The sequence below is a fragment of the Perca flavescens genome, chromosome 11 (genome assembly GCF_004354835.1).
Source record: "Perca flavescens isolate YP-PL-M2 chromosome 11, PFLA_1.0, whole genome shotgun sequence".
Lineage (NCBI taxonomy): Eukaryota > Metazoa > Chordata > Actinopteri > Perciformes > Percidae > Perca > Perca flavescens.
Genome location: NC_041341.1, coordinates 28,955,355 through 28,973,005, shown reverse-complemented (window position 1 = coordinate 28,973,005; position 17,651 = coordinate 28,955,355). Strand labels below are relative to the sequence as shown.

General features: G+C 38.5%; 1 protein-coding gene across 1 annotated transcript; it reads right to left on the bottom strand.

Moving 5' to 3' along the window:
* Window positions 1-1,405: 1,405 nt before the first annotated feature.
* On the bottom strand, window positions 1,406-14,136 carry LOC114563683 (alpha-1,6-mannosylglycoprotein 6-beta-N-acetylglucosaminyltransferase A). The gene is made up of 16 exons (XM_028590478.1): window positions 14,076-14,136; window positions 13,583-13,798; window positions 12,457-12,533; window positions 12,154-12,243; window positions 11,931-11,987; window positions 11,363-11,539; window positions 9,513-9,682; window positions 9,135-9,263; window positions 6,984-7,117; window positions 6,571-6,704; window positions 5,537-5,680; window positions 3,859-4,005; window positions 3,532-3,645; window positions 3,344-3,418; window positions 3,111-3,268; window positions 1,406-1,607 (listed from the first exon to the last, which is right to left on the bottom strand). The coding sequence occupies exons 1-16, from the start codon at window positions 14,134-14,136 to the stop codon at window positions 1,406-1,408; spliced, it is 2,085 nt and encodes a 694-aa protein (XP_028446279.1).
* Window positions 14,137-17,651: the final 3,515 nt, after the last annotated feature.

The window sequence follows — 17,651 nt, the reverse complement described above, 5'->3', positions numbered from 1 at the left end:
ACTGTTCATCATATCCCCAACTGGCCCGTCAGACACCGCCTACCAAGAGCCTGGGTCTGTCCGAGGAGTTTTTCCTCGCCACTGTTGCACTGCTTGCTCTTTACTGTAATTGTTGGAATTGTTGGGGCTTTGTAAATTATAGTGTGGTCTAGACCTACTCGATCTGTAAAGTGTCTCGAGATAACCTATGTTATGATTTGATACTATAAATAAAATTTAATTGAATTAAATAAAGTGCTCTTTGTGCACTAATGGTGCCCATCTCCATAAAGGAATAGTTTGACATTTTAAGAAATACGCTAATTGTTTTTTTTTTGCTAAGAGCTAGAGCACATTCTCACTCCTAACTTGTCATACGGCAGCTTGATCAGGACTACTGTACTTTGCGTCACTTTTTTCTGGGTATTTGTTGGTGTCATTTTTCAACATGCAAGGTAGTAAATAAAAATAATAAAACAACTTGGTTAGGTTTAGGCGACAAAAATGCTTGGTTAGGTTTAGGAACTAACTATGTTAGTTACGTAACTTATGTTTGTGGTGTTAGTTACCACTTGTCACATACAAAAGTTGAATTTTGGTCATTACGTTGACTTTCGGTCCATTACGTTGACTTTTGATTTCACACTGCTGGCCAGTTAGCCTAGCTTAGCAAAAAGACTGGTTCTTCCAAAGGTAACAAAATTCAGAAACTCTAAAGCTCAAAATGTTAAAACAACACCTTGTGGTTTTATTGGAGTTTATGCGCTATAATATTTCTTGGTAACTTCATGGAGTCTCCGCTGGTTGCATGGCAACTTTATGTTGATGACAAAAACTGCAGGAAGTTACCACGATCGACCAAGAAATAGTCAGGCACATGAATCCCTATAAAAACACAAGAGGTCGTTCTTATGGTTCGGTTTGGATTGAACATGATATACCATTTTAATTAGTGAGCTTCATATTGACTTTATTTGTGGAGTGCTTTTCAGGTTCACAGGAGACAGAAACACCCTGGACCGTTATCATGATCAGATAGGTTGTGGCTTTTGTGTCTGGATTAGGGCTACTAATGTACACACATTTTAGGTGGCAGGTGAAGTGCCTAGTGGTAGTGAATGACTGCCTAAAGGCTATGCAGACTAAAAAATATTGTGTCACAAACTGCATTTGTGAATAAAGTTACTGTATATCTTCAGTCAAATACTCAATCTGAAACTCTATATAGTCCTACTGGCCCTTTTGTATGAAACGGTGGTTTTGCCCTATCCAGGTTACATGTGTGACCTTTTGCTTTTGTGCCTTTGTCAGGATGCCGAAGTCTATGGAGCTATTAATTTGTGAGTTGTGAGTCAGGACCTTCAGATAAAACCCATATAAATATTTTTTATTGACATTCATGTACATATTGTTTTCTATCCAGCAGTTAGATACATGCCTGGCATAAGGCTATCTGGTCCTTAATGTAGTCCCTACAGGGGCAGATGCGAATCAAGGACTGGTCTGATCTCACACAGCTGAAGAGCAGGGGGTCGGACTGGAGCACACAGTGTTTACTACTGCTGTTGTAGGCTGGAAACACCAAGTGACTGTCAGAAATCTCTGATGTTTGACAATCTATACCATATCTGGGGAAAAAAAAGAAACAAGAAAAATAATCAGCAGACATGTATCAAATCATAAAGAATGTAATTCAAATAGTTATGGAGAGTTTCAACTTTACAGATGGAAGTGGATGTGAATGCAGTCCATACTACCGGGACTCTTGCTCAGAATCAAGCCTGTAAAGGTGTGTTTCATCTTCAGCAAGCTCCAACATTCAAATTATGTTTACAACTCAGGTATGGGTGTTTTGGGAATTGGGGTAAATGCTGGGGTAAGATCTGTCAACCCCAGCTATCAGGACTTGTACAAAGCTTTAGAGGAGAAAGGCTCGGATCAGGGAAAAAAAGCACCGGGCTCGTTTCTTTTTACCGACTACATAAAAAGAGATTTTGTCCAACGTGTCCATGTGCTCTGCCCCCTGTTTTTTTAACTCTGACACCAGCTGAAATTCCCAAAATTGGCCTCCCAAAAAAAAAGGCTTCCCGTGTCAGCTGTGACAGCTTAGATACGTTTCACAATAACCTTGAATATTTGTTTTCCTACCAAAAAAAGACTCCAAATGATTGAAGAGCAATTTAATAAAAAATATAAAAAAAAACTGCCAAAAGTGAATATCTGACTAATTTGAAGTTATTGGCTATAATGTTTCTGTAAAACTGTATACTGTGCACACCATTGTTATATTAAATTTTGCTTGTGGGATTTTTGTCTTGTATGGTGAAAAAATATCAACTATAATATTTATTACATGTTAATGTTTATACTAAAGTGAATTTTCCAAAAGGGTAAGTAAACTGGGTGGATTAAGGTTTATACTTTCAGTTTTGTTGACCCCCTTCTAATTGTTATGACTGCATAATGAATCGAGTAGGTCAGTGATAATTTGCTGTTGGAGCCAAGAGGAGGTGCAGTATGCTGGAGGATTATTATGGAGTTTTTTGCCCAAAAATGCCAAAACATATTGCCAACCACAGCTTTAAGAGCACATCAAAGAGATGACTTGGGAACTGGGAATCCATTCCCTTTATTTGTGGAGTGCTTTTCAGGTTCACAGGAGACAGAAACAGAAAAAGGGTAAGTAAACTGGGTGGATTAAGGTTTATACTTTCAGTTTTGTTGACCCCCTTCTAATTGTTATGACTGCATAGTGAATCGTGTAGGTCAGTGATAATTTGCTGTTTAGTTTTAGTGCACAAAAAACTGACCTGAGTTTAGAGCAGATATACAGAGAACATTATCATAAGAAAATAAACAAAAAAATGCAGACAACAAAAACAGACCACTCTCCGAAGACACATGTCTATGCAGACATTGTTACTGTAGCATTACCTTAATTAAAAATAAAAAAATGACAAAAATAGTTCTACTCAGAACTATATGCATGATATTGCTTAAGTGCATTTCTTTTTATAGGTGGGAGCATTTTCTCACTGAATACAGCACATTTCAAATCACGTTTTATACACAGAAAAAGATGAAAGTAAATTAGGATTCATGTGTATGCAAAGTACCATGTGAGTACGTACTTGGCATGATTGTCAGCGCTGTTAAGATGTGGAAAGAATGCAGGTTCACAGATCAGCCCCATCTTCTGGCATGCCTGTTTACAGGAAGTCTTCGCCTCTGCCTTCACAACCTGGAGTGCACTCAGTGGGGGCCAGCTCCCTGTACTATTGCAGAAGTCCTGAGGTAAAGATGAGAAGAAAATGATAATATAATAATTGCAAAATCCCATCCCATAAACCAACATTCCTCCAACCTGTTTTTCTATCAGGATGTTGACCCTCTGGAGCATCCCTTCACAGGAAAACTCATAGGGAAGGTAGGGCCCAATCTGAAATGTGTATGCAAAACTACAATTAGAGATATTACACGAACTGCGGTTCTGTATTCATCAAGTTGAGAATATTTCCACTGTGCAGTGGGTGAGACCATATGTAGACTCACAGTCTGATTGAGGATAGCAGTGAGAGCTCTCTCCACATCTGTGGAGTTGTGCATATCTACCATCCATACGTAGGGCTCTCCTATGGCCTCGGCATAAGGATGTTGGGATGTCACCTGCAACACCAACAGTGAAATTGAACCATACGGTGTACCTGCTATTAATTTATATCTTCAAAAAAACAGGCATCATTTTTAATTGGTAAAGACAGTAGCTTGATTTCCATGTTGGGTCAACAGACATTATTGCATTTCTTGATTATTTGATTGAAGTAAAAAGAGATTTTTCTAGGCTCTACACATGTAAAAGTGTACATGAGGGCCTTTCACCTCTCTGATGTTGGGCTTATCCTTGAAGAACTCGGTGTTCAACCTACTTTGCGGAGGGTGTAACCTGGGGTTCAGAAAAGCACAGCCATTGGCTAAGGCCTCCAAAGGGGCGGGGCCTTCATATGGGAAAGACAATCCGACAAAAACCTTCAACAGACGACAGATAAAAGAACAGTTTAGAATTTCCATGAAGGTCAGGATGTATATGGTAACCACACGCACTGCTTTACTGTCACCACACGGTGGCAGCCAACTCCAGGACAATAATCAATTCAGTTCCTACTCTAACAGCATGCACAGGGAGGATTTTCATTACAAACTCATGCTGTGTGGACCCACACTAAGAACAACTTTGTGAGTTTGACTTATTTTCAATTCAAGTCCAGATCTTCAGATTACAAGTATCAGTATTTGCAAATGTTAACATGACATGCTGAATCACAGGAAAAATGACGCATCCATAATGTTCTTGCATATGTAAAATGTGGACACAAAAATTGAAGTGTGATGCTGCTTACATAGTGTTTAAAGCATATACAGAATATGTGCTATTGTTGAGCAGTCCCCCAGGCCCATTATAATAGCTTTAAAAAGACGATTTTTCCTAATTTTATGGGAATTGCTTATAAACATAACTTTTCAGAGTCCTCTTACTTCTATATGGGGTCTCAGAGAATTCAGTTGATGGTTAGATGCAACAGATTTTCATACTGTACAATCTATATTTGTGATTTATGTTCACAAGCCTTCCACATACAGAGAAAGATAGAGAGAGAGAGAGAGAGAGAGAGAGAGAGAGAGAGTATCAATCATTAAAATTCAAACTACAGGAGCCATTGAGACTTCCATTCACAGTACTTTTTAGACAGCACTACCCTCGTCAAGTAAGCCTATTTGTTTGGATCCCCAGTATTTGTCACCATATTCTGCTCAAGTAGACACACAGACAGCTTGTGTGACTATGCAATTATTGTGAGAAGGATTTACATTTTGCTTAAGAAATCATCTGTTTTTGTTTTTGTGATAAGTCTCTCTCTCTCTGTGCTGTTTGCTCGTTACATTTCTAAGACTGGACTAACATCTTACATTTTTGTTTCAGACCTGGTATTTTCACTAACTTTTGCAGTACTATGAGAAAGGACACAATAAGCTAGGCTGATAGTTTGCTGTTTTCCCAACGAGGGAAGGGGGGGTCTGAGGGCCAAGGTTTAAGAGTCCCCCGTTCAATACTGATACAAATCCTGTGGCAGTCATAAAAAGCATTGACTCTATCTATGACTTTAAAAATGTCTCTTAAGGTAATCTTATTCAGGAATTTTCTCATGAAGAAGGATAAATGATTTTACTGAATGACCTGTACAAATCATTTTTCTTCAAACTGTGTTATGAATGAGCTACATTATCAATTGTCACTGGTCTAGTTTTTCAGTAGCGCTTAAAAAACACATTATAAAGCTGATATATAATTTTTTTATATACCTTTATCAAATGAGAAATAGGAAACCACTTTAATACTACATATTATGGCTATTAGGGTTAAATAAGATCAGACGAATAAAACAAAAACAATATCTCAATGACAAAAAAGAAAAGACTTATTATTTTTAACAAGTAGAGCAGCAGGCTTTAAATTGAGGAAGAAGCCAAAGTCATCAAAACTCAAGGGAGACACAATCACCTTGCTCTGTCTCAACAGGGCCTGAACCTCGGTGCCTCTGATAATGCCGTGGTTTTTCACATAGTCTGGAATCCCAGCACTTTGATCGACTGTCCCATGGATCTCCAAGTACTTGTGGATAACATCCAGATATGCCCCTTTACCCTGCAGTGTAATAGCAGAGGAATCAAAGGGTGACTTGCTGATAAAATCAACGGATGCAGCACAAATTACACCTGTCCCTTAACAAGTGTGTATTTTATGGGGGATGTCTAAATGAAAAAGGGGGAACCAACAGACTACTAAACAGCCACAGACTACGTCCACAAAATACTAAACTCGCAAAAGGTCAAATGAGGTGACAAAAGTAATTTCAAGGCTTATAATGGCAACAAAAAATTCAGTTCCCAAAAATGCAAAAGAGACCTCATCATTTCCTCTTGATTTCAAAACCTGTCTGCCAGGTTTAATACTTGGCAACTTTACAAATTTCTGTTGTGAACATTATCCATTTCACTAACTACAACTGTATACTTCCTTAATACTTTCTCAAATTAATATTGGTGCCTGAAGTAATAAATATATTCTGCATATGTGGTGTAATCGGTAGCGATGCTGTAATGCTATGTGGAGAGGAATCCGCTGACACTGTTTCTTGATTATAAAGGTTTATTTACATCAAAGAAATCAGCATCATGTACAAGCCCTGCAGAGCTTGGAGAGGACCTGTTTTCCCAATTCTCCAATGGTCCTCTGACTTTCTTTGTTTTAACATGGTATATATTCTATAATGTGTGTAACATAGATGGGGGAGGAAACAATACTTTGACCAATGGCTATCATCCTTTTGGAACCAAGCCAACAAGGGCATCCCTAATTCTTTCCAGATGTTTCCAAAGAAGTGTCCAGCGAATGTAGGCTAAAGTTCATACGAGTTTCTTTGTTACCAAAAACTTAAGACAAAGTTTATAAAAGGTCCGTTATAAGTCCAGATACTACACATACTTCCAAGAAAAAAGTTTTTCCGGGCTGTTACAATGTTTGTCAATTGTTACCTCCCAAAACGTGGCTCTCTTGCCATACACAAGTGCCTGGTTTTGTCTTGTGGTAGACTTTAAGCGCTCAGTTTCTTCAGAGCTCCGCTGGTGCTGCACCACAAAGCCCAGAAAGGTGTTGTCTGGTGTATGAGCTGCACACAGTAAGAGATTACACATTCATTCAGAGAGGTACAAAAAAAAGTAGCCATTTGTGTTCCTCAAACAAGATCAAGCAACATGTTAAAGGGTAACTACTGCTTGTTTCGCCGCTGCCAACTGCAGCGAGCTGGCTTAATACTGGACCAATGTCAAAGATTGTTGTTCCCATCAGTCACTTAGACACAAAAACATAGGAAAGTAGGGTCCAGGTTGAAAAAAACGTTAGTTACCCTTTAATCACATGATTGGCTAAAGAAGTAGCAGAAACATACGGAACATGGTGTAGAACTGCATTGGAATCAGGTTCAGGCTGCCATATGGACTCTTAAGGTTGTGCTCCTTGGCCCAATCTGCATGATTGAAGTCTGGCTCAGTGCCGAAAGTATCCAACACACGAATCCTACACCTTATTGACAGACACAGGTACACAATTACACTCACAAAAACATTTACTGTATATACACATCATCATACACATATTTCTGATGGAAGAATGCAGGGCCAAAAGTATGTAGACACTGGACGCCCGAAAAGTCACTTGATTGAAAGTTGAGTACTAGCATTGGCATATCCAAAATAAATATGACCAATAAGAAATATCCTCATCTATATACTTTTGTATTCGATGTAATGAGGATATGGAAGGTGGAGACATTTGAACTGTCCCATTTTCCAAAATGTTTTAATAGTTGAATAGTATTCTCCATCCATCCTTCCTTACATCATCTGTCCTTTCTGTTTCTGTTTTGTTAAACTTGACAAAAACCTGCTCGATGACCTTTTCCTCCCCTTTTTTTTTTGCCAGATATCTCATTGCCCTCTTTGACATCTATTATCTCACAACTATTTCCAACCCTACCATCTTTTAAAGTCTCAGACTCTAGCTTATTGTTATTCCTCTTGGTACAATCATATCATTTCTTATAGGAGCAGACATTTTCTTACAAAAGGACAAAGATCCATCTAATTATTAAATCTGAATCTTTTCCTGAAAATCTTACCCGAAATACTATTCTTTCGATCCGCTTCTCTGCTGGCCTTTTCTCTTGACTTCTTCTCCACTGAATGAGATCTTCATTTCACTCTGTACTATTTTCTGTCTTTTTAACCTCATATTGTTCTCTGGATCATCTTTATTTGTCTGTGGCAAAGCCACATGTGATCTTGCCCTTGCATTATTTTGAAAAGTACACAAAAAGGCTAAAACATTATTTGTGTATTGCTTCTTATTTGACATATCTCACCATTCTGTCCTATCACGTACGCTGTTTGCAACATATTGTACACCAGTAATGGATGTAGGAAAATTATGGAGGAAATATTTATTCATAATTCAAATTGAAAGTCCAAAGAGAAATTGAAAGTCCAAAGGGAAAACAAAGCGAGATCAAATTAAAAATATTATTATTATTTTTTAAATTTTCCATTTGGCTTTGGCTTTTGAATTTAATATTTGGCTTTTGAATTTCAATTTATCATTGGCTTTTAATTTTCATTTAATATTTGACTTTTGAATTTCAATTTAACATTGGATTTTAATTTTCATTTAATATTTGGCTTTTGAATTTCAATTTAACATTGGATTTTAATTTTCATTTGGCTTTTGAATTTCAATTTAACATTGGATTTTAATTTTCATTTAATATTTGGCTTTTGAATTTCAATTTAACATTGGATTTTAATTTTCATTTAATATTTGGCTTTTGAATTTCCATTTAACATTGCCTTTTCATTTGGACTTGACACATGTCAATGTAAATGAGGAGGCGTGGCCCAAAGGCTGGTGGGAGGGTCTGAAACGAAAGGGATGCAGAGGCACCTTATGAGCAGCAGGGGGAGCTTACTGCTGAGGAGCACACTGTTAAGAATCCAGTCCTAATCTAGTCCTCACTAACACGGGCCCAATTATAGTAACTACATGAAAACTTCACGGTTGTTGCATGAAATGTGGTTTGTGTTTAGCTTACATCATCATTTTCTATCATGTGAAACAAGCCAAAGCCAAATGGAAAATTTTAAAAATAATAATAATATTTTTAATTTGATCTTGCTTTGTTTTCCCTTTGGATTTTCAATTTCTCTTTGGACTTTCAATTTGAATTATGAATAAATATTTCCTCCATAGAAAATTACATGTCTCAACACGTAAGCTCATAATGGATGGCCAAATAAAGGCTTAATAATTATGCAAATCACTGATTCATTCTGGTCTAAAAACTGGTTGTCAGATAGTGTTGTTGGCTTAATCAAATGGGGCCTTCTACAATTGCTGAAACATCAGTGCATGTAATTTAATCCTTTAAAGTATACTTTTGCTTCAGCATTTCCATGCATAAATACAGTGAATGTGTGCATATACTCTCACTCTCATATAACTCAAAAGGACATTACAATAATATCAGGAACAGAAACCTGATACTCGCCTGTATTTGATCCACGATGCCTGTAGTGTTGCCTGAATCTGTCTAAGGCCGATAATATCTGTATAGATCAGGTTTGCTTCCACTTTTGTATGATGAGTTGGGCAGCCACCTCTCTTAATCCCTAGAAAACTAGAGAGAGAGGGAGAGAGAGAGAGAGAGAGAGAGAGAGAGAGAGAGAGAGAGAGAGAGAGAGAGGGGGGGAGCGAAAGCGAAGGAGAGAAAGAAGAGGGAGAGAAACACAATGGATGTACATAGAGAGCTATTATAACAAGGAAAAATGGTTGAATGAGTGGAAATGTATATGTAAGTATGCAATGACACCAGGAACCCTGAAAGAAAGCAGCCTGCAACAAAAGGATCTTTTGTGTGCATACTCACTGTTTGAGGTCGGGTATGGAGGCAGTAAGGTGAAGATGGTGACCCAGGATGTGAAGTGTGGAGATGAGGTCACTCCACTGGACTAGTTCCCCAAGAGGGCCCCCATTGAAGGCAGCCTCTGCTATTCTAGCACCCGATTCATCTGTCACTACTCCGGGATGTACCAGAATCTGGGGAGTCCAAGGACAAAATGCAACGACAAATGTTCTCACTCCTTTGTTTCATACATTTTATTAATTATTTAGTTCACATGTATAAAGTTGTTTTCCTGGTTGAAGTATCACTCAAATATGATTTCTATTTAAGCAGAAAGGGAGGCAGCCAGCTCAAAAAGCATCCTCTAATAAGAAAAAATGTGTATCATATTGAAATTCACATTGAAATAGCAGAAATGGAAAAAGACTGTTTGAGTAGGTGTACACACATTCTTCCTATGTTAAAACTAGGGTTGGGCATCGAGAACCGATTCCTACTTGGAATCGTTTCAAAACTTACGATTCCAGTGGAATCGTTTGTTTATTGGAATCGTTTGGAATCGTTTGGAGGCTTTGGTTTCAAATATGATCATGGGTTCCAAATTTAACATGCGCAAGTTTTGGTTTCCGTAGCGGCCAGGCACTTGTTGTGTTGCAGCCATGGAGCACAGTAAGCGGCGCCCTAGTGTGGCTTTATTTTACATTGAAAAAGCCCTGTCAAACTGCAACCCACCTTTGAATCAAAATAAAACTTTCCTCTCATTTGTGAAATAAGCTTGTGACCCGTTTCAACTCCGCCCCTCAAAGAATCGGAATCGAGAATCGATAAGAACCAGAATCGAAAGAAAGAATCGCAATTGGAATCAGAATTGTTAATATCCCAACGATGCCCAACCCTAGTTAAAAGTGAATTTCATAGTAGGCTATTGCGTTATAGGTCATTAGAGTGGCCTTTGTTTAAAAAATGACTTCATATTTTGAGTGGGAATTCTGCCCACCCATCATCATTAGCCGCTTTCCGACCGGAGGGATTTTTGCAGTTCCTAGAACATAACGTTTCTAATAATAATAATAAATTGAATTTATATAGCGCTTTTCAAAGACTCAAAGTTGCTTTCTAGAACCCTTTTTGTCTCGTGTTCCGACTGGACCAATTCGGGGATTATTAAGTTCCTTTGGCCGCAGTTCCTGTAACTCTTTCAGCTCCTACTTCAGGGCAGGGTCTTTTCCCTTTTCCACATAAGAACCCTAGTGATCTAGCAACGTCTGAAACACAAACGGTACATATTCTTCACTGTCTGTTGCAATTCGCCTACGTATGCTAACTCATAAGACAAACATCACTCGTTCATCCAGCTAATTGCTAATGTTAGTTTAACTTATCCGTTGTTTTGTTTGCCTGTTGTGCTCTGCTCTTCCATCTTCTTCCATCATATTAATTAGGATCATATTAAGCTGGAGCCTTCGTCTTCTGTGTTTCTCTGCTAAGTACTCCAACCTAGTCTTTAAACGCCGCCGTTCGAACTCCGTTTATTCTTTATTTTGGCGCTAAAGTCAAGTGACGACGCTATAAAGACCGTTTCTGTGCGTGCGTCACTCCCTTACCCCTCCTACCAGTTCCCATGGCCACTTGGCCAGTGCGAATGCAAATGTCAAAACCGGTTTTGTGGGAGAGTAGTGAGTAGAACTGTTTAGAAGTTGACTGTTCCTACAACTACGTTCCTGTAACTACTTGGTCAGAAAGAGGCTATTATTAACTCTGTATGTCCCATGGGAGAACAGAAGGCATAGCAACAGTAACTAAGAGGGAGCGGGGTTAGTGAACTGTCAATAAGTATTACAATTAAAACAATGGAGAGGTACTGTATACATTACCTGTTTAGCTTTCCTATCTGTGAGGTTGTATTTGGCTGACAGAGAGCGTCCAGCCTTGACCCAAATGTCTTCCATACTACGAATTCTTTGGTGAATCCAACGGAACTGGACTCTCTTTTCCAGAGATGGATACAGACCTGTTAGACTTTCCCGTACCACTGCATGGTCAGACACTGCCTGGAAAAAATAAAGAAAACACAAGGCTTATTCTTTATTATTTACCGCTTTGTAGATTTGGGTTGGACATCCGAATCCCTTTCCAACACGATGACTTCTTACCATTTTAGCACTGACAAATTAAATCTTTGCTCTTTCCAACTGAGCTGAACAATTATGCCACTTTCTACTCCCCTATCATGACTGACTTTGTAGCCATCAGGTTATGTTGGCAACTAATGTAGAAAATGAGCTAAAAGGAACAGTGAAAAGCCTTTTCAGGGTGTGTTCTGACAGAAACAGAAAGAAACACTACTCTGGTAAAGCGGGTTGGCAAAGGTTATATACACACCTTTTACTTACTCACACATACACAAAAGTATCATGCAGTCTTGCATTATTTGGAATTTACCTCTGAGTTTTCCAGTGGAGCTACTCGGCCTGGAAGCACAGGACACCAGGACTCTATCTAAACACAACACAAAGAAAGAGGGGGCAGTTACACCAGCATCAACCATACACTTTTTACATCTTTTTGCATTAACAAAAATGAGCAATATACTGTATATGTGATGAGGTCTTCATTGGGCAGTGTTAACACTGTTTGATATGAGAGCTTGAAACCACTTAGGTACCTCACTGAGGTAGATCATTTTGGAGCACAGAGACCCATTCACCCCATAATTGCTGTAGCATAGGTCTGTCCTCCACATCTCCCCCAGCCACTGACGTCACAACAACAAAACAATTACATTATTATGATCAACACAGTGCTTTGCATAAGGGGAAACACAAGATTAACATGATTAACTGGTTAGTTTCAAAGTATGCTGACAACATGATTGAATAAACAATTACTAAGTGATATGTTCTTAGAAATATTTACCAATGAGGTTTCAATGATAGGTTTCCAGTACAATGATAAAAAAATGTGTTACCTTCAATTTCTCCTTACAGTGTGGGTATCCATCCATGGGTGGCAGTGGGCAATTTTCATCCTCTTTGATTTGATCATCTACGGAAAAAGACAACAGCTCATTTGCCCTTTCAGAAATGCTCTATTCATTTAAATGTATTAATTTCATCATTAAATTCAGTTATTTCTTACAGAGTCCAATTAGTGATATCATTGGAGTGCTGGAGGAGATTGTTTTAATTTCCTGCTGAATGAAGTGTGAAATAATGCCAGTAATGTGAATGAAAAAGACAAACAAAAAACAAAAAAGAGTGTGTTTATCTTAGTTCTCATTATATAATAGTCTAATTGCACAAGATTCAGCTGCCTTGTAGTGTAAGCTATTTAAGCACTTAAAGGGATAGTTGGGATTTTTTGAATTGAAGTTTTATCTTATCCATAGTCAATATTTATCCTGCCAACAAGTACTGTCTTTGTAGCTTATCCCTCTGCATAAAGCTCAATTGTTGTCCAAAAACTATTAAAAACACACCAGCGAGCGACACAATGTTCCGTGACATGTTCCTTCATCATGATGAACATGGGCACTGTAGTTTATTTTGATCCCACATACTGTATGCCATCTTGCTGTCATAAACTCACCAGAGCACCAACCGCGTATACATCCACAGTTGAAAATAGTCCCTAACAACAGTACATTTGCTCAATTTGGGGTAACATTTGCTAAAAAATTACAGTGCCCAGCTGTTTTGATAAACTACTTAGCCTCTTTTAAAAAAAATCAAATTATACATTTTTGACACATTTGTTAAGATATACTGTATGTCTTGAGTAGGGAGGGGCAAGGCAATTGCAATGAGAGACAGACTAATGTATTGTTGATTTTGGACTTGTCATTGGATTAGTAGACACTAAAAAAAGACAAAAAGAATGACATTATATCTTATTATTTTTAGTCAATCACGTGGTTGTAGCCAATGTTTGTGTTCAATAAGCCTACACATTTCATATCAACACATCTGAATTCATCACTCATTTGCTGATATAATTGCTTTAGACTATATCTACTGTATCGTCATGGTAGAGTTTCTCCATGTTAAAACAGGCCACTGTGGGAGCTTTTAATTTGATCATGAGGGTCGTTTTACCACATTTGACTTGTTGGACATTCTTCTCCTCCTTCTCTGCCTGTAGCTGTAGGTGTTTCTCCATGTGAGCCACTTGTTGCTGCAGGTGGAGTTTATCAGAACGCAGCTCCTTCAGCATCACATCCATCAGCCTTCCTTTCTCTTTTTCTACCTCCATTTTAATCTGGAGTGACTGTAGTTCTTTCTTGTAGTCCTTCAAGGGAGGTAGGGGAGAGGCTGCCGGAGAGAGTTTGTAGTGTTAATTTGAGTAGTGCTAAGTATCCCTCTGCTTTGAACATGCTTTCAAGAGATTTGCATGTGAAAAGAGCTGTTGAAGCAATCAGCCATATTATACAATTTATACTCATGAAATATTCTGTTGGCAAATATTACCAGGGAATTCCTATTTTAATTAGATGTAGTGCCACTTCACTGAAAGTGATATATTAACTGAGAGCTGTGACATAATAAACGTGTATTTGCAAAAAAAATCTTGTCTTTAGAGTTTGCTCACAATCGTCAGAGGATCCCACCATGTTCAGGATTTCATCCACAAACTTGACAATACTCTCCATTATTTCTGGGAATATAAAGGGAAAGTGAAAAAAGGAGAGACAGAGACGAGCAAGAAAGGTGGGGGAGAATTAAGAGAGAGAGGGAGCAGATGTTGTGATGTCTATTGGCAAGAAATCTCTAAAAACAATTCCTAAGGATGCAAGAGTTTGTTTCAGGAGGGTAGAAGAAATTCACCGCTTTTTACCCACTATTATCTCAATCTCACTCTCAATTTTACATCCCCAAGATAGCCCTTCCAATAAATAGCTCCCATTTGAATGGTCTTTCTTAGCCACTGCTACTGTGACTGAATGATTGAACAGATGTTCCTAATTTCTACAATGTGCAATTAAAAAGATAGCAGCCTAATCATTCTCTATTCACCATTCTCCATCATTATACCACATTGGCTTCACTGTTCAATGGCTATGTGAAGAAAAGAGAGTGTGTTGCACGTTGAGCTTATTTTCCTACACCCAGATAAGTTTTAGTCCCACCCCCCCACACACTTGACCAACTCTTCTCATTATCACTGTGCTCTCTCTTATCACCTTCAGGCCTTGTTGTTTTTATCTTCAATGTGCCATGCTGCCTCAGTCTGTTGTGACCGGTCACTCCGATGCCTTCCTGTTCTACAATGCTCTAAAACCAGTTTAGACAGACAAGACACACTTAAAAAATCTGGTAAGATAAGGCATTCTTTTTTCTGTAGTGATTGTAAGCAGATGTGTGTATAAGGCAAACAGTTGTGACCTTAATTTAACTGATGTTTGTATTACGGGAATGAATGAATGAATGAAGGAAGGAAGATACAGACCAGGAAGTTATATGTCACACTTAGACACCAGATGAAACCAATGCCCAGTAGCACAAACATGGTTCTCCACAGTGTGTCTCTCGGTTTTCTCATGATTCCTGATGCAATAGAGATGGATCTTGGGTGCATGGGCCTTGTTTGAAACAAAACTAGGTTATTTCACATTCTATGCAGCATTTCATTAAAGGTCCCATGACATGGTGCTCTTTGGATGCTTTTCTATAGACCTTAGTGGTCCCCTAATACTGTATCTGAAGTCTCTTTCCCGAAACTCAGCCTTGGTGCAGAATTAAAGCCACTAGAGCCAGTCCCACAATGAGCTTTCCTTAGGATGTGTCATTTCTGTGTCTGTAGCTTTAAATGCTATTGAGGAGGAGAGGGGGGGGGCAAGGTGGAGGGTGGGAGTGTGGCCTTGACTAACTGCCACTTTGCTCATTTGAAAGCCATGATGTCTCTCTCTCATGGGTGGGCCAAATTATCTGGGTGGGCAAAGCAGAGAAAGGGGAGGTAACCTTGCTCCTTATGATCGGCGCATCTGAGCTTTCATTTTCTCAAAGGGAGGGCTCGGTTTACACCTATCGCCATTTCTAGCCACTGGGGGACCATAGGCAGGCTGGGGGAACGCATATTAATGTAAAAAACCAAGGAAATTTCCATGCCATGGGACCTTTAAAGGTGCAATATGTAATACTGACATATATTGTTTAAAATGGTTACTGCAGTCCAAATTCAAAATTCTGGAGAGAGCTGGCCCCGGGAGTTCACAGGGTTGCCAGTTAGCTAGATGCTAGTGCCACATTGCCAGACATCACTCTACAGCTCAGCAGAGTAGCTTGATGCTGGCTATATTGTCTTAAAAGCCTGTGCTCTTGTGGAGCTCTGTACCCGGCTAACAGTCACCTTTTATCGGCTAAACGTAACAACAACAAACGCTAAAAAGCCCGAGACATCTGTACTGACTGACAACCACCCTTTCTCGGCTAAATGTTACTTTAACAACCGCTAAAAAAACAGCAAACTCGCTATTCTGTGTACCAGACTGACAGCCACAGTTAAATTACCAGTTTCTATTATGAGTCAAACTTGCAGTGTCTGCGTTCATGGTTTTTGTAAGCAGACGTGGCCCACTTGCCCAATCCTCTGACAATATTAGCAGTTAGCTATGTTAGCATGGCCAGCACCAGTTGGGATCACTTCACCGGCTGTGTCTCAATTTCTTTAATGAGTAACTAACTGTTGAATGAATCCACCTCCATTTTGTTTGGTTGCTACTGCGGCTGCAGTACATTGTTTTTGCGTGTTTGCGTTTCTTGTCTTGCAATCTGAGTGTCAAAATGGGCATAGGCCAAAATAAAAGCAGACATTCTGTCACGGAATGGAAATTTCAAAGGAGAAAATACTGGCTTTAGTGTTGTAGTGAGAGAATATAGTATTTGAAGAATGTTACCTTAATATATGATGATATATTGTGGACATTTTTTTATATAATACAGTAAATATGTTACATATTGGACCGTGTCAGACTGAGAGGGAAAGAGAATAATTTAGCAACATGATTGTTGTTTTGAGATGGTTTTCCAACATCAAATTATGACATACATATACAAGGAACATAAAATAGGCTATGATGGCGTGATGATGATGAATAGCACAACACCAAATGACTTTTCTCTACTGACTCCACAGTTTTAGCACAACACAATTTGCTGTTCTCCTTTTCTGGGTGGTTTTCCTTAGCATCTTTTTCTTTAATTATTGTAACACAATGGCATTTTTTTACAAGTATCAAATAGCTCAAATTTCGACAAAGAATTTTAACACTTACTTTTAAACCACTGGGCAATCCTTCTGGTATAACCAAATGAACACAGTTAGACTTTAGAATCCGCTCTGGCATTTTATGTCACATGCAAATAATCTACACACAGATGAGATACAACCACTTTGTCTACATAAAACTGCCGTGTCTGTGGCAATGAGACTTCCTCTTTTTAGTACTGTTTTTTAAATAACGTACATCCATTTGACTTCTTTTTAAACTGCATGCATTAAAAGTTTGATTAATTTTGTAATTAAGCTGATGTTTAATATATGTTAGTCTAATAAACAGTTTATAAAATAGCAACTATGCCAAATATGTAAATTGAAGGTTTGGCATGCAATATGCCTCTGGCCTTGATATAAAATAAAGGGTGAGTTTTATGTCAGAGAAGAGTGGCCGTGGTTTTTGTCTTGAATTGGGATGCCTTTTTCTTTCATCATTCATCATTTAGCATTGCCAAAACTAAGTGCAGCGTAAAACCAGCACTTAGATATTTCAAACAAAACAAAAAAATCTTCAATTAGCCATTCTATCATATATCTAAATCTGTTTCATTTAATTGTGTAAATTATTGTTAAACCCTCACCTCAAGTTACTTTGCCATCTGCTCTCTTACAGCAGGTTTCCTTTGTTTCAGCTCTGTCTGTGTACAGAGCTAATGCATTTCAGTGGTTATTGAGAGAGATGGCTGTAAGGTAAACAATGTTCCACTGAACCCAGAACAAAGTGTGTAAGAGAGGCTCATGTCAGACCCATTTAAAAGCAGGACGTGACCAGGGGCGTGTATGAAAACGTTAGACGAAAGGGGGAAACAGTGTAACTTTTACCACTGCACTGATAGCACCAAGAAGTTGAAAAGCGTGACATTTTGGTTTTTGAAGTAAAAACAAAAAAGG

Coding starts and splice junctions, on each gene's coding strand:
- LOC114563683 (XM_028590478.1), bottom strand. CDS start 14,136: ATGGAGAGTATTGTCAAGTTTGTGGATGAAATCCTGAACATGGTGGGA. Junction 12,244..12,456: donor ACTGTAAGGAGAAATTGAAG/GTAACACATTTT, acceptor TTGTGACGTCAG/TGGCTGGGGGAGATGTGGAG. Junction 9,683..11,362: donor CAGATAGGAAAGCTAAACAG/GTAATGTATACA, acceptor TGGACTCCCCAG/ATTCTGGTACATCCCGGAGT.